Below are 25126 nucleotides of genomic sequence, written 5' to 3'. Positions count from 1 at the left end.
TAAATATATGGCAAGAATCTAAGAAAAATGTGCTTATATGGATTTGAAAAATATATGTTGAACACGGTAAAACTCTCAAATTTTATACTATTACAGATTCCATTGCAAATATCTCTAAGGCATGTTCCTTTGGACTTAATTTCAGTTCAGTTCAGTTCAGGTCCGTTCAGCTCACTTCAATTCACTTCATTTAGTTCGGTTCAAAACAACAACACCGTGTTCATCTCCGTCTCTAATTATCTTACTTTATTATTTTGTTTATTATTTTAATGTTAAATATTAGTACTATTAATTATATTGTGGTGTTCATCTTTATTTATTATTATTGTTATTATTATTACTATTAGGATTACCATTACCGTTATTATTATTATTTGTTATCTATTATTTTACTATTCATTCAGTTACATCAATTTAATTTAGTTTAGTTTAGTTTAGTTCAGCTTCATCCAGTTCAGTTCAGTTCAACTAAAAAAAGCTCGGAAGAACGACCTAAATATGCATGATAACCAATTATAAAATTATGATATTTTAGAAATATACACTAAGACGAATAAAAAAGTCTCACATAAATATTACTCTGTATGTTGGAAAGAATTTAGAAGATGATGATCAATTGTAAATAGTATCTATTACTTTACTTTATATTAAAACAAACACCAGGAATGACACATGTCACTTCCTGGTGCAATTTTTTCCCGCCAAAAGCATATTTTCTAAAATATATCTAATTTATTTAGTTTTTATCAGTTTTTATAATGGTTTATGTATGGAAACAAAATATTGACTTACTAAATATGACAATAATAAATACCACCTAATAACTTGCTCAAAATTATATTATATTGAAATATTTTTGTCAAATCGGTATATCAATAATAGAAAATATATTTAGTCAATATTTTGTTCAAATTAGCATATTATGCATATAAAATATGTAACACGTAATAGGACAAAAGTTTCATATCAGATGATTAAATATGAATATGTTCAAGATTTATTAATTATGCATAAATTTTAGGAGGAGAAATATTTTATAAAAAATATGATCAAACAATAATTTTAAAATATTCGTGCATGCACGAGATATAATCTAGTTATAATTTTAAATATGACAAAAAAGTTCGCTAAAATATATAGTGATTATAATTTCTCATAGGTTAATGAGATTTATCATCAATCTTTTTAAAATTTGACCCAAAAAATGCAATGGGCAAACATTTATGGATGGAGGGGTACGTTTTTTTGCAATTTTACCCTCAACATTGACAGCAAAATTTGCACATACAAACTTTTGAAACGCTCGGTCTCTTGACTCTCTTCCCTTCGCTGTGAAATTCCACTGAAAATTTAACCTTTCGAGTTCGAAAGCTCCATCGCCTCAATCAAACGTTGAACTTCATCAAACCTCCAGGAGAGAGAAAATCTGTCTTGGAGAAACAAATATGCTACAATGCATATTCATCTTATCAGATTCCGGGTAAATTTCTTTAACTTTATAATCCCAAATTCCCCAATTCCTTCCATAATCTTCAATCTTTCAAACTAATTTCAATTACCCATTTTCTTACATCCCTTAATTGGGTATTTTGAATACTACTGATTTCATCAAAACCCATATGGGAATTTTAATATTATGAAAAAAACCCATGTTAATTTTGATTTTAGGGAGGTTATGCTGGAGAAACAGCTAATCGGCCACCGGGTTGATCGGTCAATATGTGATTGGTTCTGGGATCAAGTCAGTTCTCAAGGTGATTCATCTAAGGTATTCTTTTGTTTTTAGGTTTGTTTCATTTGATTGATTTCTGCATAATTCTTGTCAAATTAATAACCCCATAAAGTTACAATGTTGATTGTTTGGATTTTATGATAGATTCCGCCTGTAATTGCTTCTCCAACGCATTACATTTTCCACATTCTTCGTGATGGGATCATATTTTTAGCTTGTGCTCAAGTTGAAATGCCTCCTTTGATGGCAATTGAGGTGAGATTACTTGCTTTATGTTGGAAATGTTTCTATTGTAATTTGACTTCAAAGATTGACCTGAGGTGTAATTAGTTCATTATTAGTTGCCTTTAGTAGAAGTTGAATTACAATCGATGTCGAGCTTGGTAAAAGGAAATTAATCGAGACAATGATGTCACACTTGGTTTAGGGATAGTTTCATTGAACCAGATGTGATGGTGGCGTTGGCAAAACTTTTGAAGGATTGTCTACTTGATAGGCATCTTACATGCTATACTACATAGGTTTCGTAATTACTTCTTGGCATATAGGATGGGCACTTCATAGTTAATATGATTATCCAAGACCCTTCCGAGTTCCAACCATAGTGATGTGTTTGGTTTAGAGGTAGTCAAACGAGGATGTACATTCTTGGTGGATGGATGGAGTCCGATGCATTACTTGATAATGTAGTTGGTAAAGGGGATGTGGATGGAAGGGGAGGAGAGGGAGTGTAAGGTATCAGTTTTCCTTTGTTTGGATGTAATTAGATTGTGCCAGGGAAGGGAACTGAGTTTAGTTTCCATCCCCTCTCAATAATCCTTCCAAAGTTCGAACGAAGTGGAAAGAAAATTACCCTTTCCCTTTCTTCTCTCATCTTTTGATCTTATCCAAATAAGAGAATAAGTTTTCTTCTCTTTTCTGCTCTTCCCTCCTTTCCCTTACTCTCTGCACCTCTTTATTGATCTATTGGAACTTTGTAATTTATAGTGTGTTTGTCTAGAAATGAGGGGCCTGACACAGTCCTTGTGTCAGCTGAATCACATCTGACCCTTGGTTTTAGTAATTGCTTTTATCTACTTGTGATTTGAACAACATTATTGTTTTTAAACTTTAAGTGTTCCACCTTTAGTTTCTTTGCAGAGCAGCTGATGTACTTTCAGACTATCTTGGAGGACTGAACGAAGACATAATTAAAGACAACTTTGTTATTGTGTATGAGGTACTTCTAAGATCTTTGTACTGTATTTATTTCAGGATTCCCTGCTCTTCCTTTCATTTGTATTGCCATGTGGGAGTATTTGCTCAGCAACAGCACAAAAACAGACCGTAGCTCAAATTTTGAGTGTGCTTAGTTCAGTGGTTTACGACATCCTTTGAGAGTTTGAATTGTGTTTGCTGTAGAGATTTTTGAGTCGAGTAGGCAATATTTGACATTTGCTTGATGCTTCACTCTTGATCCTATCACTCAAATTTGACACTTTGGCTATTTTATTCAATGTGAAGAAGATATAATCCTTATAATAGTAAGTAGTCACAATGTGTGATTTGACATTTAGTGAATCACCCTTTCTGTATGTTATGGTTGCTTTGTTGTGGCTAGATGTTACGAAATCACCCTCAAATTTAGGCTTTTTGTTCAATATTACCTCAGTCCGTAATGTTTGTTACCCATATGTTCAAGGCTGTCTTTGGGATTTTCTTCTAACAAGAACTCAAAGTGACTCAAGTTGCCTTGCAGCTTCTTGATGAGATGATCGATAATGGATTTCCTCTTACAACAGAGCCTAACATCTTGCGAGAGATGATTGCCCCCCCAAACATTATTAGCAAAGTATTGAGTGTTGTGACTGGTAATAGCTCCAATGTAAGTAGCACTCTCCCAGGTGCAACAGCATCATGTGTGCCGTGGAGGACAACAGAACTTAAGCATTCAAGCAACGAAGTGTATGTTGATCTTGTTGAAGAATTGGATGCTATTATAAACAGGTTGGAATTGTCATTTGACTACCTCATCCCCTATATCCTGCCATTCTAATAGTGTGTTGAGGATTAGATGTTCTATGTGATGATTTTTTTTCGTTTTGACTATTCAAAGTGTTGTCGATTCTGAAGCTTTAGTTTCCGACAATTTGATTTGAGCCAAAACCCCTCAAAAATAAAAATGATTTGTGCTAAATGCTAATTTGCCATTAGCTAAATATTAACCTACGATAGATGGAGTTTAACATATACTTGGAATTATGTGAGCCTCTGGGCCTAACACATAACCATTTTATACCCGCCAGTCCGCCACTTTCCCCTGGAAATGTTGCTTATGTTGCTTGACCATATTTGCTTTGCTAATGTTTCTCAGGGATGGAGCTCTTGTTAAGTGTGAGGTTTATGGTGAGGTTCAAGTTACTTGCCATCTTTCTGGTGTACCTGAATTAACATTATCATTTGCAAATCCCAGTATCCTAAATGACGTGAGGTTTCATCCTTGTGTCCGGTTTCGACCATGGGAATCACAACAAATACTGTCATTTGTGCCACCTGATGGACAATTTAAGCTTATGAGTTACAGGTGTGTGGAATGACGCATATTCTTTGGCTACCTTATTCTCTAAGCCATTACGGCCTAGTTCGCTATCGTTTTTTGTTTTCAGTTTTCGGTTTTTTACAAAACTAAAAACCATAAAATGTAGTTTCCAGTTTTTTGTTGTCAGTTTTCAAAATCAACCTGATTACTATATGTATGACTATTTTTAAGTTCATGATTCAATCTAAATTATACTTGTATGACTTTCAAAACCAAATTTCAAAAACTGGAAACTGGCCGTGATACCGAACGACTTCGAACATCTCTTTACTTCATGTTCTTTTCTACTTGCAGGGTTAAAAAGTTGAAGAGCACCCCAATATATGTCAAACCACAGTTTACTTCAGATTCTGGTTCATGTCGTGTCAGTGTTATGGTTGGACTACGGCATGATCCTGGAAAGACAATAGATTCTATAACAGTGCAGTTTCAACTTCCCTCTTGTGTGGTATCTTCTGATCTGATTGCAAATCATGGAACAGTTGACATCCTTGCTAACAAGGTAACACATTTATGCTATTTCAGCAATCGGTGCAAAGCTCGTATTGTCTGGTTACCTTGTCTGGTTACCTTTGATTTTTTGAATAAATGTTTTTTTTTTTCATTTTTTATATATATTTTCTCTCGGTTTTCCATATAACTTGCTTCGTACACAAAACTGTCAGGTATGTTCTTGGTCTATTGGTGGAATACCAAAGGACAAAGCCCCTTCTTTGACGGGAACATTAAAGCTCGAAGCAGGCTTTGAGAAGCTTCATGTATTCCCAACATTTGAAGCAGGGTTCCGTATTATGGGTGTTGCTCTTTCGGGCTTGAAAATAGATAAACTCGAAGTAAAGAATGTAACAAATCGGGCTTACAAGGGTTTCAGAGCTCTAACTCGAGCAGGGGAGTATCAAGTGAGGTCGTAAAGTTGAAAGTTCAGAATCTGTCACTGGCCCTTTTCATTGGTCTTTTCGAAACTATGCAGAAAAGAGGGTGTTTCCTCTTTGAAGCTTTGCAGAAATCAGGGTGTTTTCTTGTATTCCAAACATGTAGGGAATTGCATTACCCTGTGTGACTCTTTGTAAATTTATGTAAGCCATGTTGAGGCCTTTTGGTGTGTAATAGAGTAGTTGATTTGTTTATTTATGAGAAATTTGTATCAGTCTGTAAAATTTCAGAAGGAAATAGAGATCCGAAGAGGTAGAAACAAAATTCAAGTTTTGGACTCTCTTCAGTTACCAGTTTACCACTGTAATTCCGGTTAATGCTAGCAATTAGACCTGTCAAAAATTGACCAGACTCGAAACCCGACCTGAAACAGACCCAAAAATAATGGGTATTGAACAAAATTTTGTGACCCATAACCGATTTTTTCCAAACCCGGACAACCTGAAAAGTAATGGGTCAAATCCCGACTGAACTCGTTTTTGACATGACCGATAAAAAATCGTTGTATTTATATTAGACGTTGGGCGGGTTAGGTCAGGGTCGGTGTAGGTCAAAAGCTAGTCGGATAATAAAATGGTCAGTTTTAGCGGGTCAAAGCGGGTTGCGGGTCAATAACGGGCTGATAGTAGGCGGGTCAATAAACGAACAAAGTAAAATTAACATAAAGAGAGCCATATGCGAATACAAGTGAATACAAACTATTTAGTTTTCAAAATTATTGTATTATAAGTTCGGCCCTATATTGACCTTGTCCAATAAAAGCCCTACCCAATAAAAACCCTATTAACATGACCAAACCCAATCCCCATTGAGCTACCATATCCAAAACCAGGTCTAATTTATAATAATAAATGAAATTACGAAGGAATTTCAAGCACACTACAAAAAAAATCACACAGGAAAAAGTTGTCCAACATCAAAAGATCAGTAAAATGTACTATTAGTAATTCCTTCTTGTGCAACTTTTGTAGACCTAGTAGTTTTAGCATTGTTGTTAACATAATTAACATTCCATTCAAGCCTCTTCATTTCCCTATCTTTCTTCCTCTTCTTTACATGTTCATGCATCTCAGCAGCTGCTGTTGCAGAATAGTGAGCTTGAAAGCTTCTAATTATGATTCTTACATCGCTTTTGATAGATGATAACGCCGTAAATAGAGCTACTAATAACATGAATGGAGAAACTTGGACTGAGCAACTCGATTTTTGGTTCATGATTTCTTTAATTAAGCCCCATATAAGTAGCAACATCCCAAATAAGCTTAACCTGTTGTACTTTAGCAGACCAAGTATTGCTCCGAAAACACAGAAGTAGCTTCCTGCTAATATCTACATAAACAACAGTCCACAGAAAATTCAAGTTACAAATGTGTTGGAATGATATAGGAGTGCTAAGTAGTGACTGTAACAAATTCTAGATGACAGTCCATAGACAATTTTCGCGTTATTAAATCTGTTAGAATGACATATATAGGACATGGGAGTGCTAAGACATCTGGATGACAGTCAGACAATTTTCGTGTTACTAAACCTGTTAAAGTGACATAGGAGCAGTGGCGGATCTAGGAATTTAGGAATGGGGGTACGAAACTAGACTTGATTATAAAAATAAAAATAAAAATGCTCTACATGAGTTATTGATTCATTCCACTACATGTTAGTGTAACGACTGAAACTTATTTAATAAATTGTAATAATTAAATACATATGTAGTAGGAAATTTTTTAAAATTTGTAAATCTGTTGTAATATGTGGAGGGAGGAATGAATAACTAAATTTAAGAGACCATGTCTTCAAATAACTGGTCTCTAGTTTATAAATGAAACTTTGAAGCTACAATTCCAGTGATTAAAAGCCAGGTGTTTTAAATTAGAGGTCTATTAGTTTTAGTGAAGAATTAGACAGCTATATGCGGTCTCTATGTGACAGCTATATGCGGTTTCTTATGTGACAGCTATATGCGGTTTCTTATGTGACAGCTATATGCGGTCTCTTATTTGCGGCGCTGGGTATATTTAGTATTAAATAAGAGACCGGTTCCTTAATGTAACTGATCTATTAACTTTACAGATTCGTTTTTTTCTTGTTTTAACAGAGAGGGTACATTCTGCACAAGTGCATAGGAGTACATTCTAAGCAGTGAGTGTAACAAAATTACTTCACAACATCAATTGTAATTAAGTCTGCAATACTCTGAAAACATCAGCATGATACAAGTTATTCAAAGATTAAGACTTCATTCTTTTCACCAGTTATTCAAAGATTTAGACTTCGTTCTTTTCACCTGAATTTACTTTATGTAGGTGAAAACAACATAATCTAAGTCATAAGATCAAAATTCAAACTAATTAGACTTGCAGCAATATTATGATACAAGTCATTATAAACATACCTCAAGATGCCTAAGATCAATGACTGCAAAAGCCTCTTTTACATGAGTAAAATTATAAACATCCAACAAATCATCATAACTAGGAATGCTTACACCATTGATGACAGCATTCACAATCGATCCTGGATAAAGAAGGATCTTCACAAATGAAACAGGCAACATTTCACTTGCTATTAGTTGAGAAGACGTTACTTGGACCGGATTTATGCATATTCCACTTCGACATGAAACCCTGAAATTCATCACCAAGCAAAACATGGTTTATACACCCGGGTGCACAATGCTCACTGTGCACCCTATTTTTGAATGAACATATAGTTCAAATACAAAGAACATAATGTTCACATCCAAAGAACATATAACCAATGAACATATAGTTTAAATCCATAGAACATATAGTTAAAATACTTCACTAGTACATGTACATCGAAATCATTCTCCATGTTCATTAGATTTTCAATAAATGTTCAACAGGGTACACAATGAGCACTGTGTACCCGGGTGTATAATCCAAATTGCGCTTCACAACTGAGTAACATACGAAAGATTTGCAATTACAAATCAATCCACTAATTTTAACCTTAGAGAAAATACTTCTTTGTAGTTATACAACGAGTATCATGTTAACACCATCAATTATTATGTTGTGTCCGTCTGCTGGAAATGGGTAGTTGTGTAACAATTATTCTAGTGTTGTAATTTGACAACTTGTCGACAGAGATGTGTTTTTATCATCTTCGTCATATTTAGCACATGGGTTACCTAATATCTAAATCGGAAAAGTCGTAGCAATAAAAGAGCATTTAGCTAATACACTCTTAACAAAACGGAAAAAAAAAAACACGCTAAAGTGTGCAACGATCATTTTCTAGACTAAAAACACATTGTCACCCTACTAACATTTATGTCAACAATTCAATGCAATTCAATTAAATCCCAAAAGGCCAAAACTCCAAAAGTGTGACAATTGAATGAAATGTGAGCAACATTGACAATTCCTACCATTAATTTACAAATGTATCAAATTTTTAAATAACATGGAAATTAAAATTGACAAGAAATAATAAAATGTAAAAAGGTGAGTAATGTACCTAAAGAGAGGGACTTGAAAGATGATGAGAAGGAAATAAAGACGAGAAGCAATTGAAGAAATGGATTTTGCCCATTTTCGAGAAGAACTCATGTTTGTTTTTGCATTTTTCTGGTTTTGGTTTCTTTTCTTAGTAACTGACTTTTAGTGAACCCTTCTTTTCAACCCATTTTTGGTAAGTCAACATATTCATGGTTGGTTACTTGGTTAGTGGTTATGCACTTTTACAATCCATGGTGCTTTTCCAGCAATGTCAACCGACCACGTGTTATCATATCAACCATCTATTTTTTGGGTTTTTCCAGCTACTTTCTGTTTCTCAAAAAAAAAAAAAAAAATCCGTCTGTAAAATTTCAGAAGGAAATAGAGATATGAAGAGGTTGAAAAAAAAACCAAGTTTTGGACTCTCTTCGGTCACCACTGTAATTTCAGTTAATGCTAGTAATTACCCCTGTCAAAAATTGACCAAACCTGAAAATTTTGGGTATTGAACAAGATTTTGTGACCCATAACCCAATTTAAACCGAACCTGAAAAGTAATGGGTCGAAATCCGACTGAACCTGTTTTTGACCCGACCGATTAAAAATTGTTGTATTCATAATTTATAAATGTAATTATAAGAAATTTTAAGCATATCAAGCACGTTGTTGTTACTATTGATGGGTGTAAATGTGTAATACGATTTTGATTTAAATCATACACCATTTTATGGTTGAAGTTGACTAAATATAAACTTGTGTGTGTAAATTTGTTAATTTGTGCGCATATTTTGTATACTTATTACCCAAATTAATGAAAACATAATACGTAGTACTCCATATATGTTTTAAAATATCTCAACCCTTTGGGTCGACCCGATCCCGAAAGTTATGGGTCTTGAACAAGCATGTGTAAACCCGAACCCGAAAGCAAATTTTCACAACCCGACCCGTTTGACAGGTCTACTAGCAATGGATACTACTGAAATCATTTTCTGCAATTCTGCTTTCTCTCCCTGTGATTTTATGAGAAGCAACAATTTGAAGAGAAGCAAATACAAGCAATTGCATTCATGATCTTTACAAAATAGCTACTTCGTATATAACAGTGTAATTGCAAAATGATACAGCTTAGATAGACTGCAAAATGTGGGCTATGGATGTAATTGTGAAAGAAAATGGCTTCCAAGCATAATTAATAAAGAGATTAAGCTGTAATCTTGTTTACTCTGAAGGAATCCATTGCTTGACGAATATTGCTTCCTCCTTCTCTGAATACATCTTCTGGTGCTTGTAACCTCAACTCATATAGCCTGTTGTTTTCCACTCCGAGAACAGAAAGGTACCTTCGATCCCATTCAAGCCTAACCTTTCGATCCTCAGGCATCACGGCCAACTCGTTGTTGTTGGCATACGATTTGACATTCACCTGTTTTTATGCCATCAAAGTGTGTCAGAAGGGAAAACAGTAACATCCCTAATATAAATGAGCTAGTAGTCCAAAACTCCAAATTCAACAGCAAAAACCTAAATTTTCTGTAAGTCATAGACATGCTAATTGACTTGAAAAGACCATGAGTGTCACGGTCTGAATGTTTTGACACCGGATCCGTGCGGCGCCCTCTTGCCTATTGGCGGCAAGGAGGCAAGCCTTGTGCGGAATGAGTGTCTTGTGACTCGTAGGGGCACGAGTAAGCGTCTAATCCGAAAGGGGCACTCTTGCCTATTGGCGGCAAGAGCGAGGGTCGAGAGTCGAACGGGGCGCTTGTGTGCGCACAGCGGGCACAAGCGGGACCGTCGACGAGAGTGTATCTGTTTTGAGGGGGACTTTGTTGGGTCTTAGAAAGCTTAAAAGCATGCGACAGCACAATATCTATAAAGGCTAGCAACAACACATGAATTAAGCAAAGACAACTTCTGATGAGAGGTATTGGTTCATACCCCTCATAGAGGTTTATTTTGAATTAGCTAAAACTTGTCAGTGAACACTGGAATTACAGTAACATAATAATTCTCCCTAAAGCCTAGAAAACTATTAGAAAGATCCTAGAAAGCAATAGAAAGGAGAAATACAAGTAAAGGAAGGTTGGATTCTAACAATGAGTTTGTGACTATAACTTCACTTGAGGACTCCATAAACCAAAAGCACCCATTGGCAATTTCACTACACTTCACTAAGGCTCTATTTGTTTGGTAGGGTGTAAAACATTTTCCGGGAAAACGGTTTTCCTCTATTTTCAATTTTACATTGTTTGGTTTGAGGTGTGTAAAACCATTTTCCCTAGAGTAAAGTTGCTCTCCCAATGATGGAAAACCATTTCCCCTTCAAAATGAAGGGAAAACAGTTTTCCTTCCTTTTCCTTATATGTCTTATACACTCCTCTCACTACCTGTTTACTTTCTTTTTCTTTTTCCTTTTCGATTTTCTAACATGGAACCAAACAACGGAAAACAAATTTTGGAATTGTGTCTTCCATTGCAAATTGTTTCCATGAAAACCATTTTACACTGAAAATGTCTTACACGGTTACACCCAACCAAATAGAGCCTTAAAACACCAATCACTTTCCTTTTCCTAGCTCCCAACCCCCACCCGCTGCAAAAAGAAGGGGGAAAAACACTTTCTCTGCCATTTGGGAAACTAAGGATTTATTGACCATAACTTCACCTAAAGACTCCATAAACCAAAAGCACCTATTGCCAATCCGACCAAGCATATTTCATACTTCACTGACCACTAATGCTATTTAGCTGGTCAAACCAACTAAGTGACTAACACATTTAAAATTTACCAAATGCGTAGTTAATCCAATTAGCTAAGTAGCTAGCCAACACATGACCTGAACAAATTATAACAATATACTAAGATTTTAGATCAGTAAGGCCCTTACTTCAATTTGATAATAGAGCCTCCCATCATCAGCAACCCTAGAAGATGTTGAGACAACGTTTGCTTCACGCCTAACACCAAGTCTTGTAGACATGAACTCTGTTAGGTACTGCTTCAGTACGTTCTTCCCAGCTTCTTCTGGTGGGCCCAAATCCTCAACACTCTTGTACCTAGATGACGAGGGTGAAGATATATTCACAGACATATTTTCATCAAGAACAAAAGGATCCCTGAAGAATATGTCTGCCCCAGCACCTTTAACTTGAATCCAGTTCTTAGGGTACGTTAAGGAATAACCATCAAAGAAATCTATATACTCTCTAAAACCAGCCGACTGTTCAGCAAGTGCAGGGTCATGGGTTATGATTTGTGTGGCAATGCATCCTGAGAAAAGCCCCGCCAATGCGTTCCTTCTTGAGACGGCAAAAGCTGTAGTCTGATTATATGGTAGAAAATGTCCTGTGAGAAACCCATTGCAGTAATAATGCAAGTGTTACTAATGAAAGAAATGAGAATCATTGAAGAAGCTAAGCAATGAGTGAATGAACCTATTGATGTAGGATAAAAAACAATACAAGAAAGCTAATCAAAAGTTCAAAACATCCTAAAATACACCAACAAGACTAGGGTTGAACTCCGTGAGAAACATGGGCTATAGACTTATAGTAAATACTCCCTCCGTTTCATAAAGTTCTTAGTTTCTTACCACTTACCGTTTAAGTCCGTATCAAACTTCTATTTATAAGCTGATCAACTCCATCAAAAATCACAATTTTTTTTGCTTCTAGTAAATACTCCCTCTCTAACACATTATAGAGAAGGAATGTATAGATAGAGTGTTTCCTTAGCTTTGTTTTACACTTTTGGGTGAGAAAAGCCAAGCTTCTGTTATCTTTTATTGGATAGTTGTAGCCCAGTAAGATAGTTATCTTTTGTGTGTTATCTTTGTAATTTATCTATAGAATACAAAGCACAGGTTCCACAACCTCCAAAGAAGCCAAGTAATCAATAATGCAATATATCCTGGCAATTCAAGATCTTTCTCTCTATTTTTCAGCAGATATTTTGAAAAAACTAACAACAGTTCATGTATTTTCAATAGCAATAAGAGATCTTTCCCTATATTTGTAACGCCGGACTCGAATACGGGTGTCGGACTCCAGCATCATTATGCAAGTTGATAACCACAATTAGAACTCTTTCATGGTTTGTCACACTAAATTCTTGGGGATAACCACATGATGTTGGGAAATGGGAAGTCCAACTTAATCGGAATTTCAGATGAAATCTTATTAGACTGTCAATTACTCCATAGTATTTTCTAAGCTAATTTCCATACTAGGTTGATTGTTCTTATCATACCCTTTTAGCAAATATACCAAACAAATACGGCTCAAATTGTGCAAGAAAACCCACCAAAAATAAAAAATTTAAGCAATTAATAGGCAGAATTATGAGTAATAACACTACCCATAAGCTAAAAATGAACAATCAGTAAAAAAATTGAAGAGGATAGGAGATTGCAAAAAGCTTACAGTTTGAGCTTTGCAAATTGTCCTGAATTCTGGCTTCAATCGAGGAGGTAAGTGCGGGGAAACAAACGAGCCCATTTGAAGCTTGGAGGAATCGGTGGTGGTGGTGGTGGGTACATAGCTACCACAAGAAGAGAGAGAAGGCGCCGGTAGTGATTTGAGGAAGACGATGGACGCCATTTTCGTTATCTACTTACCAGTCTAGTCTCTCTCTTGCTTTTAAGGGCGCGTTTGTTTTCAGAGTATTTCCGGGCCGGACCGGACCGGGCCGGGTCAAAATTCAGGCCGGGGTTTATGCTCAAACCCGCTATTTCAGGCCTAAAACATTGGGCTTTCGGACCATTTCGCGCCGGGGACAAATTTATAACTAAAAAATATAGTTTTACGTTTCCCAACCCCGTCAAATTTTAAAAATTTTTGGGTCGAGCCAGCGGGTCTGGCTATTGTTGATCGGGGCAAATTTATAACTAGGGCAATACGATAAATTATGTACATATGATTCTATTTCAGGTCTTGGACTCTTGGGTAAGGGGTATCACCTCCTTAATACCTTACCAACTAAGTTGGTTGACATCCACAGAATAATCATAACAATTTGACTGTATGTTCATCAGTTAAAACATAAGATGGTCTCAATTGCTTAATGAATAATGACTTGTTTAACCGAACGGATTTTTATGCATCCATCTACAGTTAGTCGATTACGAAAGTATTTCCCGTGAAATAAGGTTAACAAGCTTTTTTTTTCTCGTCATTGTCTGCCCAAATAAATCGTCTAATTTATTTGTCAATGTCATCACACACCAACCTTTATATTTTTAGCCGTTTTGACAGAGTAATAAGTCGTGGTAGACATGTCGATTTGACCAAGTTAATTCAATCTATAAGAGAAAGATATTTGATTTTCTAACCAGACAATTGGGATCAATTTTCTTACAAAGGTAATTGAAGGGAAAATGTTTGGTTGACCCTAAGGGTTAGCAACCCTTAAGATACATATAACATAAAATAATATATAAGTGTAATTAATTGGAGAGAGAAAGTGTTGTAAGGTGAGTTTCAATGCATTTGTAACCAATCATAATTCAATATTTAAAGGGTTAGCAACCCTTAGAGTTACTCTATCATTGTCCTAATTGAAGGTACAATATGTTACTAACTCAAGGCACTCCAAGATACGTCCCTAAATGGAATGTTGATTCCATTCCCAATGCAGGGGTAGTCATAGAATTAACGTTGTTGGAGAAGTGAACTTTTGACTTAGGGAAACTAACTTTCTAACTCGAGGTCAATATGCCGAGGCAGTCATGAATGCCTCAACAAATAATATGACTTTCACATGTGAAATGATGTTAGACAATAATTACAACGTGATGTTTTCATTTCATCTTATGGAAATAATGAGAATTGCGAATAAATACTTAAATAGGTAGGTATTGCCTACCGAGATAGAAATGTTTATTGAAAAACGCAAATTTAAATTTTCAATGTTCGCAATTTAAAATTAAAAAATCATAAAGTTGTATTTCATAAGAATATTTGAGTTTAAACTCTTATGCTCCTTATGTTTGATTGTGTGATTAATCTTTAGGTCTTGTTTGCTTAACTTTATTATCATTTATTTCTGAAAAATAAAAAACCTCCATAAAAATTAATTAAGTATATAAAATAAGTACTATCCGTGTTCAATTGGCAAAAAAATAATTTTTAATGTTTTCTAAAAGGTTAAATAAACATGTTTACGCCAAAATAAGTTAAAATCAAGTTAGTTAAGTTGAATGCACCACTACTATCTTGTTTGATCCCCCCCCCCCAACAAATGCGTTGGAGGATCGAAGGACTACTCATACAAGTAATTGTTTTGCTAATACGCAATATGCTTCATTCATATAATCACACGGCAACTAAACATGGTTGTTTAATGTGCTTCATTCATATTCACATGACAACTAAACATGGTTGTGGGCTCGAGCGGTCAGGCCGATGTGCCTTGGGACTAATAGGCTCGACCCACGTCAAAGCCACTAGTTTCGTGTTGTGTAGGTGTCGAAGATTTCAAAAGGACGGTATAGGCACTGCCTAAGCCCACGCTACTATTGCATTTACGTCCCTATGCTTAATTATAATCATTTTAACGTGGTTTGTTATGATTTTTTTAAAAGAGTGTAGGCCGAGCATACCTATTACTTCGTACACGTGTTGGGTTTTCGTGTTGGGCCGTGCCTTTTCGTGTTGGGCCGTGCCATGCTTTGGACTGGCACAGTCCAGTGCCATCATTAATGACAATATGTATCGGCTTTTGCGAAGCCAATCAGATGTCAACACATGGCTTATTACCAATGGATCTTAACAGAACAACCCTTACATGACACGTGAACATGTAATTGCTCCTTAATCCATTTTATTAATCCGTCAATATCAAAGCAAAATGGTGGGGGGGAAAAAAACGACGACGTAAAGCGCGAGAATAAAAAACTGGTACGCTTCTTTCTTTCTTCCCTAAAAACAGGAGCCCATCTATAAAAACGCAGCCTTGAATTCATTTCCTCTCTCCAAATCTTCGGACAATTTTGACTCATACTTTGCCTTATTCGCAAGATTAATCATCCCTGTAAGTCCTAATTGTTCGTGTAATTTTTTTCCCCAATTGCTCGAATTAGAAAAAAAATCAGTAGCTTCAGGAATATCTTATTGATTCAGATGCGTGAATTATTTCTCATATTATCATAATTTCCAAGTAATTGTTTCTTGTTGGGGAAGATGAAATATTGTTATAGAATCCTCTCAAAATGTAGAAATCTAGCGAATATTGCTTCTCAACCTCAAATTCGCACACATTTGGTAAGTGGGAATTTATCGAATATCGAGCATAATCGCAAAATTCATAGCTACCCGATTCAATTATTTGGGTTTCGAGGCGATATTTATCAAACCCAGAAAAAATCATGCTCAAATCCACCAATTTATGGGCAATCTAGGTTTTTTTCTAGGGTTGGATTAGGTAGAAATGGATTTTTGGTTGGATTTGACCCCCCTGATGTGAGGAACTGTTCGACATCGGTTGATCATAGGGTTAACGAATCGAATTTTGAGAGTGTTTATCTGAAGGGCGGGGTACATGTTAAGCCATTTGTTGAGAAAACAGCTACAATTGATGAACATTTGATTGAGGAAAAAGGGGAAGTTATTGACAAAATTGATGAGGGTGAGAAGAAAGGGGATTTCAGGGTTGAAAGTCGAAAGAGAGAGGAGTCTGAGATTGAGAAAGAGGCTTGGAGATTGTTGCGGAATGCTGTTGTCACTTACTGCAACAGCCCTGTTGGGACGGTGGCTGCAAATGATCCAAACGATAAGACACCGCTTAATTATGATCAGGTGTTTCTTCGAGATTTTATCCCCTCGGCGCTCGCTTTCTTGATGAAGGGAGAAGGGGAGATTGTCAAGAACTTCCTCCTCCATACTTTGCATCTGCAGGTGATTCTGATTCTTATTCTAAATTAGTGTATAATGTATAAACTTCTCTTGTCTTTATCATTTTTCTCCTTGCATATTTATGTTATTGTTTGTTAGACCGTGTTGATTGCTGAGAACAATGAAATAACTTATATCTGTTCTAGAAAAACGAGAGAAGGGGGACCTATGAATTGTGAATGTTCATTTTTTCTGATAGATTTCCTTTTTAGTGATCTCAATCATGATCATGGAGCTCTGTCCTCCCCTTAGATCTTGAATAAGAAAGTATATTGTGGTATTTAATCTAAAAGAGAATGTATGAAATCAAATAAAGAATTTACATGTACAATATCTATGATTTCCTCATGCACAGTACAATTCCTTGCTTACTTGCTTTTCATTATCTAGTATCTACCTTGTATACTAGCTATTAAATGCTATAAGTACTTATTTTTGTGGCTTTCGCCATTGCATGTGCTCAGAGTTGGGAGAAAACAGTTGACTGTTACAGTCCAGGACAAGGGTTAATGCCTGCAAGTTTCAAAGTTAGAAATGTGCCTCTTGATGACAATAGCGGGAACTTTGAAGAGGTTTTAGATCCTGATTTTGGTGAATCTGCTATTGGCCGTGTTGCACCAGTTGATTCTGGTAAGAACTTATATTAATTATGAATACAAAAAAAATTCATTAAAGCGCAAGTCTTTAGACCAAGAATCGTTAGGCAAGACAATCTTATTTTCTTACCTTGCAGGCTAGCCCTTCTGTTAAAGTTAATTATATTTGGTTCAAAGGCTTACTTGTGAGAAGCTAGCCAACCGTGAATTTAAGTTAATTTGTTTTCCGTAATTATGATATTTTTTTGGTAGGATTATGGTGGATTATCTTGCTGAGGGCCTATGGAAAGCTCACTGGTGATTTCTCACTGCAAGAGAGGGCGGATGTCCAGACTGGAATTAGATTGGTGCTAAATTTGTGTTTAAGTGATGGGTTTGATATGTTTCCTACCCTTCTGGTCACTGATGGATCTTGCATGGTAGATCGACGAATGGGTATCCATGGGCATCCCCTTGAGATTCAAGTAAGTTTAAATTCTTTGGTTGGATTGAAGATCTTGAGAACCTGATGGTCAGAATGTTCTAATTTATAGCTGGGATGTTGATAGTTCGTAACCACAATGGACTATCTTCTGGTATTTGTTATGACAAGCTAGTGTATCTTTAATCTTAAAAGTCTTTTGAAGCTAAACTTCGGGGAATTTCTCTTTGATCAGAAGTAGCCTTTAATATTTTAATCAGTCTCTGGACTATATTTGACATGGAACCTTAACAGTCCATTTGGTAGCCGTAATAAATGATGAGAATGCGAATAAATCTAAATGTTATTTGGCAAGAAATAACATCATGATGTTCATGGTAATGAAAATTTGTCTCAAACTTGGTGTTTTTCTCCATAAATTTGCATTCCCACCTAATACCACCCCTAAATGGTAATGAAAGTTATAAAGAATAAGATATAATTTTTGAGTGAACTAGCATTACCATGGGAGTGGATATAGATTTTCCTTACAAAATTACCTACAAATTCATTCCCATTGACACCATTTATGGCCGGCTACCAAGCGGGCCGCTACACATTTTATTCATTTCAGCATAGGCCAAGAGCACATGAGAAAATATTTAAGTGATGTGGGAGTGTTATGTACTTGTATCAGAAGGCCAGAAGGGTAAGGAGTGACCCTCAGTTAACCCAATATTCAGTATGTAATACCTAGAGCAGAGGAATTATGTGCTATGGCCCAGTCAAGTACTGTTGCATATAAACAGGTTGGAGGTTTGGACTTCGGAGGTGGAGCCATGGAGTAGCTGTACCACTTGACCGACCTCATTCTTAACAATCTGCATTATTAACTATGAAAAGGAGTTGTATTTTTGTTTATTTAATCCAACAAACATCATTCCTTTTGTTTTTTGTTTGGATATGATGAAGTCATTTCTAATTTATAATCCATGATTTTTCTCAACAGGCATTATTTTATTCAGCTCTGCGTTGTTCCCGTGAGATGCTAGCAGAAAATGAAGGATCTAAGAATCTCATCAGGGCTGTCAATAATAGACTGAGTGCTCTCTCTTTTCATATTCGAGAGTATTATTGGGTAGACATGAAAAAGATCAACGAAATTTACCGATATAAAACAGAAGAATATTCAATGGATGCTACTAACAAATTTAACATCTACCCTGAACAAATCCCTCATTGGCTGATGGATTGGATTCCAAGTGAAGGTGGATATATGCTTGGTAATCTTCAGCCAGCTCACATGGATTTTCGATTCTTCACACTTGGAAATCTTTGGAGTATTGTTTCTTCCATGGGTACTCCAAAGCAAAATCAGGCAATTTTGAATTTGATTGAAGCCAAGTGGGATGATTTTGTTGGGCATATGCCTCTGAAGATATGTTATCCTGCTGTAGAGAATGAGGAATGGCGTATAATCACAGGCAGTGACCCGAAGAACACGTGAGTTTATTTTTTTAGACAACCTCTCTGATTTAGGTAATTTATAATCTCTGATTATTTGTTGACATGAATTGATTTCTTGTTCTCACAGCCCTTGGTCGTATCACAATGGTGGATCTTGGCCTACGTTACTCTGGCAGGTAAGCTTGAATTTGGTTTTAGTTTACTAAAAGCATTATCTTAAGCCATGGAAATGGCATTATGCATCCTTTTGGCCACATGAACATGGTAGCTAGCAGGTGTTTTGTTACCTGCTTGACTGCAGCAGATTAGGGCTATTTGTCACAAAATTTCTTTCGACAAGGTCAATTTGGTTCAGGATATAAACAGCCTGGAAAAGACTTGTGTGTCTGTCCACGTTGAAAATTTTTACCCTGTATCTGTCTTGCCACCTGTTCCCTTAATATATAAACGAGAGTCTGTTGGTGAACTAATATTTGTTAACTTGATTGTAGATTTGCATTTTGATTGTGAAGGTGGCTATGCAGTATTGTGTTGCCGTTGTCTGTATTGAATTGTAACATTGTGGCATTTCTATCAGTTCCATGTTATTGGATCATATGTGGGCTGTTGCTATGATAGGTTGCTGCAGCGGAAGTAAATCACCTCCGTTGCAATTAGAATTTTGTTCAGCCTATGTTCATCCTATTGTTTTTGGGAGTGCATCAACAATATTTCTTATGTTGGATAGGCCTCCTTCAGTGAATTTGAAATTGTCATTCATCTTTGGTCTAACATCTCCAGCTCCTTCAAAAAAAAACAATAGTTGTAGATAGATCTCAAAAAAAAAAAAAACATCTCCAGCTCCTTCAAGGTCTAAGTGTCTAACATCTCCAGCTCCTTCAAGATCATAATTTTTTTCTCCTGCCCCCACCTTGTTGTAGATAGATGTTATCAAGAACAATAGTTGAAGTTGTGCTGCACATGTATACACACGGAGTTTGGGATGAGTATGCGAACAGTCAAAAACCTTAAAATGACTTCTGAGCCCCAGGAGTCATGGGCCATGACATCAATAAATACTTGTTGAAAACTCAGCTGAAGATCATTTCACTATTAAAAGTCAAAATTACCTTAAAATTTTCAGAAAGCTACTAAAACTCTTCATGTATATCTCCTAGGTTACATTTATCTCTACTCCTCAACCAAATTTGATATGCCAAATATAAGCTGTACCTCTGTTGTTCTTCCCTTCCCCCTTGATCTCTTCCTCCATTGATGTACTTTCTGTTTCGTGTCTAGCTCCTCTTTCAGGTCCGTTTCCCATAGATTGGGTTAGATAAGTTTGATCTGGTGCTCCAATAATGAACCTTTGTTTTTGTGTCTGTTCACTGGATTGTATTAAAGAAACTTATTCTGTCTGCAGATGCAGAACCATATGTGTGTGGTTTTCGAATAAACCATCTTACCTTTTACTATCTTATTTCAGTTTACATTGGCGTGTATGAAAATGGGTCGAACAGATCTAGCAGAAAAAGCAGTTGAGATGGCAGAAAAACAACTTCCTGCAGATCGATGGCCTGAATATTATGATACCCGTCATGGCAAGTTTGTCGGAAAACAAGCACGGCTTTACCAAACGTGGACAATTGCTGGGTTCCTCACTTCCAAAATGCTACTGCAGAATCCAGATATGGCATCTCTGCTGTACTGGGATGAAGATTACGAGCTCCTCGAGATTTGTGCTTGTGGGCTAACCAAAAATGGCCGCAGAAAGTGCTCTCGTTGGGCTGCAAAGTCTCATATTATCTAGAATTTTTGGAGGTGAAAAAAGAGATTGTATAGTTACATATTCTTAGCTAGAGAAATGGGGGTGGTTTTTTCAGTCCCTCTCTGAAAATTGATAATCAGCTGCTTAATTTGGGAAGTTTACATCGACTTCTATATTGGAAGCTCTGATCATATTTTTGTATATACTGTGACAGAAGTTTACTGAATACATTTAGGGTAATCTACAGAGAAAAATAGGACAGAAATTGATACAGACAACTGAGTTAGTTGGTTACTGTTCTTTAGTTCTACAAGTAGCTTATTTCTTTTTCTAAATGTTTCGTTCAAACATCCATTTCTTTGTAAAAGTTGATATTCTCTGTAAGTTATGAGTTCAGAAATCTGTTGTATTATGTTTGTCGTGTTGAATAAGTTTTTTCCATTCCCGGGTTTGTCAACTTTAAGCAGTGTTACAGCAACTCATGCTCATTAGTTTTTTTTGGAAGGTATCATCTTGACAAAAGTCTAGGAAAATATTGTTATTAAAAATAATCATTTGACATTTGGACCATAAAACGGAATTGACCCAACACTCTTTTATACATTTTATAATATCATTAGGATCCACAATAGTAATATACGAAGTAAATAAGGTAATATATATTTTGAAACGTAAAATAGGAAGCAAATTGGCATGGACAACATTTTCCTTTGAGTATGACGCATATACCTAAATACTTCGTATTTGTTAATGATGCTTGCATTTTTACTTTCTCTTTTGATGTTTGTGAATTTAAATTTGCTAAGATACCTTGTAGTAAAGCGGCACACTGCATGGTTAAAAGTTAAAACATCATTCTCTTTTGAGAAAGCGATTGTTTGGACGGAGGAATGTCTCTGTCCATTATCCTTATTGTCCTTGCGGATAAAGTTTTTATTGAATAACCTCGCTAAGTTTTCTATACAAAAAAAAAAATTCCTGTTCAGAAACAAAGTATGAATGCCCACAAAAGTTGAATACATTCTACTCCTTCATTTAATGCTTCTCTTGAATTTCTTTCACCTATGTATAGGGGACGCATGTAGGTGTTGCAATATTTGACTATAGTACCTAAGAGTATACTCCCTCCGTCCCGGAATACTCGACCCGGTTTGACCGGCACAGAGTTTAAGGGACTTGAATTGACTTATTTAATTTAATAGGTAGTAGTTGATAGTGGGGTATTATTTTAATGTAGTTAGTGGGAGGTGGGTTAAGAGGTGGGGTTGGGGGAGAGTAGGAGTTGAATTTTTAATTATTTTTTGTGTGGAGTAGGGGGTAGGTGGGTTAATAGGGGTGGGGTGAGAAATGATTTAATATTGTTAGAATATTTCCATTTTTAGAAACAGGTCAAGTATTAAGGGACGGCCCGATAAGGAAAACAAGTCAAGTATTCCGGGACGGAGGGAGTAGTAAAACTTGCACTATAAATAGAGGGGAATGCAAAAGAGCAAACCCGGTAGAAAACTTTCCATAGTTATTTGCTTGTAACTTCCTTGCAAAACTATCTGTTTTCATCTCATTTCATAACACGTTATCAGCACCAATTTTCCTCGGGTATATTTTTTACCTGTTACTCAATTTTTTTTTATAAAATGTAGTATATATTCTTAACAAAATATTTTGAGGAGTATGCTCTATAGTTGCCCATATTTGGGATCCTCTATATCAGAAACTCTAAACACCCGTTTTAATCATAAAAGAGAGTTCACATTGCTACCGGTATTATGATCAACTTGGTAAAAGGAGAATATGCTTGTGTACTACATTTATGACACTTGGTTGTTTTTTTTTTCTTTCTCATTCATGCATAGTTGTATATATGCACTCTTACGTACTACCTGCATGCATAATAATATTAGCCATGCATTATCATTACATATATATATATATACTATTCCTTTTCATGCCTACATGCATATAGCTAGACTATACTTAAAATAAAATAATTTTTTTGGTAAAAACGATGTAGCCTTTATTTTCAGCTACATCTTTATTTTTTTGTTTTTCGAACCCACGATCTCTTAAACAGACTAGGGTTCTCGGACCATTACGGCTTGCATCCCGGGGGATATCTTTTTACCATTTTAATTCTATATATCCATTATTTCTTTTCAAATCCACAGTGATATTTTTTTTTTGCAGTAAGTAATAAAACTATTAACCTCTTTAGACTATAATATACCAGTTTACTGTAACAAATTGTATAATACAATCATGATTTATCCCCTATAAAAGGGGGATTACCCGTCCCATTTTCACCACACAACATCTTATCTCCTTCTTACTTTTTATCCAAAACCACACAAAATTTTCCTCCTCCAATTTTCCGATCAAACATGTTTCCGGCCGGCAACCCCGACCCTCCACACGTCTTCAGCTTCGAGGAAGATTTAAGAAAATTAAAACAATATTTTGTTTTAATGATGGCCTTAGTAGTCCTTCTTATGGCATTAATGATTTTCATAATTTTCAACAAATGAAGATCTCCATTTTTTTTGTTTATTTCCGGCAAGTAAGAACAAAATGCATAATTTTTGTAGTACTTCATTCTCCATGTTGATGTATTAATTGCATTTTGTCGCATTTTTAATTTTTTTTACCATATGTATAATATTATTATTAATGTTATCATTATTTTTTTTCGCCTTTAATTAACGTCATTACCATGAATTATTTGATTTATTTATGTGGGATTCATAATAATAAACTAAGGGGGAGAAGAAAACATAAAATTTTAATAGTTAATTATTATGAATATGATTAATTAATTATAATCTTGATTACTAAGTTTAATGATTATTTGATTGTAGTTAAAATGGGAGATTTGATGAAAAGACAATTCAATGTGCTAGAATTGTCTGGGCACAATTTTCTGGAATGGACTGTTGATGCACAGATGAACTTAAAGGCCCAAGGACTGGATCATACCATAAAAGATATAATGGTTCCAGGCACCACAGAAATCAAAACTGCCACCGAGCAGGAAAAAGCCAAAGCCACAGTCCTCATAAGGCATCATTTACATGATAGCCTGAAAACTGAATATCTGATGGTGGAGAGTCCCAAAGAGTTGTGGGATAGTCTTAAAGAAAGATATGGACACCATAAAAGGGTGCTCCTGCCAAAGGCTCAATTTGACTGGACTAATCTGAGGTTCCAGGATTTTAAATGTGTTAGTGAATATAATTCCACGTTATTCAAAATTGTATCATTGCTGAGATACTGTGATCAAGCGGTCACAGAAGATCAAATGATAGAGAAAACCCTATCCACCTTTCATGCGAATAATATTCTATTGCAACAGCAATACCGAGAGAGGGGCTTTAAGAGATATTCTGAGCTGATTTCTCTATTGTTGGTTGCTGAACAGAATAATGATCTTCTGTTAAAGAACCATAATCTTAGACCAACTGGGTCTATGGCATTCAATGAAGCGAATGCCGTTGAAAGCTCAAACCCACCTGAGGCAAATGTTGCCCATAGAGGTGGACGTGGAAGATTTAACCACCGCGGTAGAGGACGCGGAAACCACCGTGGCCGTGGTCGTGGTCGTGGCAGGGGTTATCTGGGCCCTAGAAATAATAATCACAAAGGGCATCAACAAGGAAATCAAAAGCACACCCCCTCAAAAGAGAAAGACACATGTTTTAGATGTGGTATGACTGGCCATTGGGGGAAAACATGTCGTACTGCAAAACATTTGGTAGATCTGTACCAAGCCTACATAAAAGGCAAAGGAAAAGTTGCTGAGGCAAATTATGTAGATGAGGAAAATCCCTCAGGGCCAAGCTTTGATGTATCTGATTTCTTCAATGATAACCTTGACAGTGGCAATGATCTGATATTTGGGGATAATAGTAACATATAAATACCCCATCTAAACTATGTCATGTATCGTTTTTTTTTATGTATTTTTCGATTACCTTGTTGTGAATTTCTAATTTTCATGAATAAAGTATTTTATTATAATCGTTTCTCTAAACTAATTGCATATTTATTTATGAAGATATGAATCTACCTGAAGTTGATTCCAAGTACCAATGTCTTCTGGACAGTGCAGCAACACATACTATCTTAAAAGATAGGAAGTATTTTTCAAAACTAACAATGTACCAAGCAAATGTCAATACAATTTCCGGGACAGCAAAGCTAATAGAAGGATCCGGAAAAGCATGCATTGTGCTCACAAATGGAACAAAATTGACTATTAATGACGCTTTATATTCGAGTAAATCTCGAAGAAATCTCTTAAGTTTCAAAGATGTGCGTCAAAATGG

At 35.8% G+C, this 25126-nt stretch overlaps 5 protein-coding genes across 6 annotated transcripts; 3 read left to right on the top strand and 2 right to left on the bottom strand.

Annotated features, from left to right (window-relative positions):
- The first annotated feature begins 1212 nt into the window (after window positions 1–1212).
- LOC110792934 (AP-3 complex subunit mu) lies at window positions 1213–5541 on the top strand. Its single transcript, XM_021997754.2, has 8 exons — window positions 1213–1480; window positions 1669–1768; window positions 1877–1987; window positions 2862–2951; window positions 3471–3718; window positions 4086–4295; window positions 4605–4812; window positions 4976–5541. The coding sequence occupies exons 1-8, from the start codon at window positions 1446–1448 to the stop codon at window positions 5219–5221; spliced, it is 1248 nt and encodes a 415-aa protein (XP_021853446.1). The 5' UTR covers window positions 1213–1445; the 3' UTR covers window positions 5222–5541.
- Window positions 5542–5950: 409 nt separating this feature from the next.
- LOC110792927 (uncharacterized) lies at window positions 5951–8894 on the bottom strand. 2 transcript variants are annotated; one of them, XM_021997748.2, is made up of 3 exons: window positions 8727–8894; window positions 7636–7867; window positions 5951–6572 (listed from the first exon to the last, which is right to left on the bottom strand). In XM_021997748.2, the coding sequence occupies exons 1-3, from the start codon at window positions 8816–8818 to the stop codon at window positions 6168–6170; spliced, it is 729 nt and encodes a 242-aa protein (XP_021853440.2). In that variant the 5' UTR covers window positions 8819–8894; the 3' UTR covers window positions 5951–6167. The 2 variants fall into 2 exon arrangements, with proteins under 2 accessions (XP_021853440.2, XP_056682685.1); XM_056826707.1 differs by having other exon boundaries at window positions 7729–7867.
- An 889-nt stretch (window positions 8895–9783) lies between these two features.
- On the bottom strand, window positions 9784–13330 carry LOC110792935 (psbP domain-containing protein 1, chloroplastic). The gene is made up of 3 exons (XM_021997755.2): window positions 13130–13330; window positions 11596–12030; window positions 9784–10133 (listed from the first exon to the last, which is right to left on the bottom strand). Exons 1-3 carry the CDS (start codon window positions 13304–13306, stop codon window positions 9912–9914), a joined length of 834 nt encoding a protein of 277 aa, XP_021853447.2. The 5' UTR covers window positions 13307–13330; the 3' UTR covers window positions 9784–9911.
- Window positions 13331–15565: 2235 nt separating this feature from the next.
- Window positions 15566–21238, top strand: LOC110792936 (alkaline/neutral invertase A, mitochondrial). Its single transcript, XM_021997756.2, has 6 exons — window positions 15566–16600; window positions 17062–17227; window positions 17446–17657; window positions 18603–19096; window positions 19188–19236; window positions 20526–21238. Exons 1-6 carry the CDS (start codon window positions 15887–15889, stop codon window positions 20847–20849), a joined length of 1959 nt encoding a protein of 652 aa, XP_021853448.1. The 5' UTR covers window positions 15566–15886; the 3' UTR covers window positions 20850–21238.
- A 2426-nt stretch (window positions 21239–23664) lies between these two features.
- LOC110792929 (uncharacterized) lies at window positions 23665–24717 on the top strand. The gene has a single exon (XM_021997750.2). The coding sequence runs from the start codon at window positions 23665–23667 to the stop codon at window positions 24715–24717; it is 1053 nt and encodes a 350-aa protein (XP_021853442.2).
- Window positions 24718–25126: the final 409 nt, after the last annotated feature.

Source organism: Spinacia oleracea, chromosome 4, assembly GCF_020520425.1.
Source record: "Spinacia oleracea cultivar Varoflay chromosome 4, BTI_SOV_V1, whole genome shotgun sequence".
NCBI lineage: Eukaryota > Viridiplantae > Streptophyta > Magnoliopsida > Caryophyllales > Amaranthaceae > Spinacia > Spinacia oleracea.
The sequence above is the reverse complement of the archived record's forward strand: the minus strand, read 5'-3'. Positions and strand labels throughout refer to the sequence as shown.

Excerpts from the sequence above, each read along its gene's own strand:
- LOC110792934 (XM_021997754.2), top strand. The coding sequence starts at position 1,446 with ATGCTACAATGCATATTCATCTTATCAGATTCCGG. Across the intron at positions 3,719-4,085 it reads TTGGATGCTATTATAAACAG|GGATGGAGCTCTTGTTAAGT; the intron begins GTTGGAATTGTC and ends AATGTTTCTCAG. Across the intron at positions 4,813-4,975 it reads TTGACATCCTTGCTAACAAG|GTATGTTCTTGGTCTATTGG; the intron begins GTAACACATTTA and ends CAAAACTGTCAG.
- LOC110792927 (XM_021997748.2), bottom strand. The coding sequence starts at position 8,818 with ATGAGTTCTTCTCGAAAATGGGCAAAATCCATTTCTTCAATTGCTTCT. Across the intron at positions 7,868-8,726 it reads TTTCAAGTCCCTCTCTTTAG|GGTTTCATGTCGAAGTGGAA; the intron begins GTACATTACTCA and ends GATGAATTTCAG. Across the intron at positions 6,573-7,635 it reads TTGATCTTAGGCATCTTGAG|ATATTAGCAGGAAGCTACTT; the intron begins GTATGTTTATAA and ends TTGTTTATGTAG.
- LOC110792935 (XM_021997755.2), bottom strand. The coding sequence starts at position 13,306 with ATGGCGTCCATCGTCTTCCTCAAATCACTACCGGCGCCTTCTCTCTCT. Across the intron at positions 12,031-13,129 it reads CAATTTGCAAAGCTCAAACT|ACTACAGCTTTTGCCGTCTC; the intron begins GTAAGCTTTTTG and ends CCATATAATCAG. Across the intron at positions 10,134-11,595 it reads GGCTCTATTATCAAATTGAA|GTGAATGTCAAATCGTATGC; the intron begins GTAAGGGCCTTA and ends GCATAAAAACAG.
- LOC110792936 (XM_021997756.2), top strand. The coding sequence starts at position 15,887 with ATGAAATATTGTTATAGAATCCTCTCAAAATGTAGAAATCTAGCGAAT. Across the intron at positions 17,228-17,445 it reads TGTTGCACCAGTTGATTCTG|GATTATGGTGGATTATCTTG; the intron begins GTAAGAACTTAT and ends TTTTTTTGGTAG. Across the intron at positions 19,237-20,525 it reads GGCCTACGTTACTCTGGCAG|TTTACATTGGCGTGTATGAA; the intron begins GTAAGCTTGAAT and ends ATCTTATTTCAG.
- LOC110792929 (XM_021997750.2), top strand. The coding sequence starts at position 23,665 with ATGGGAGATTTGATGAAAAGACAATTCAATGTGCTAGAATTGTCTGGG.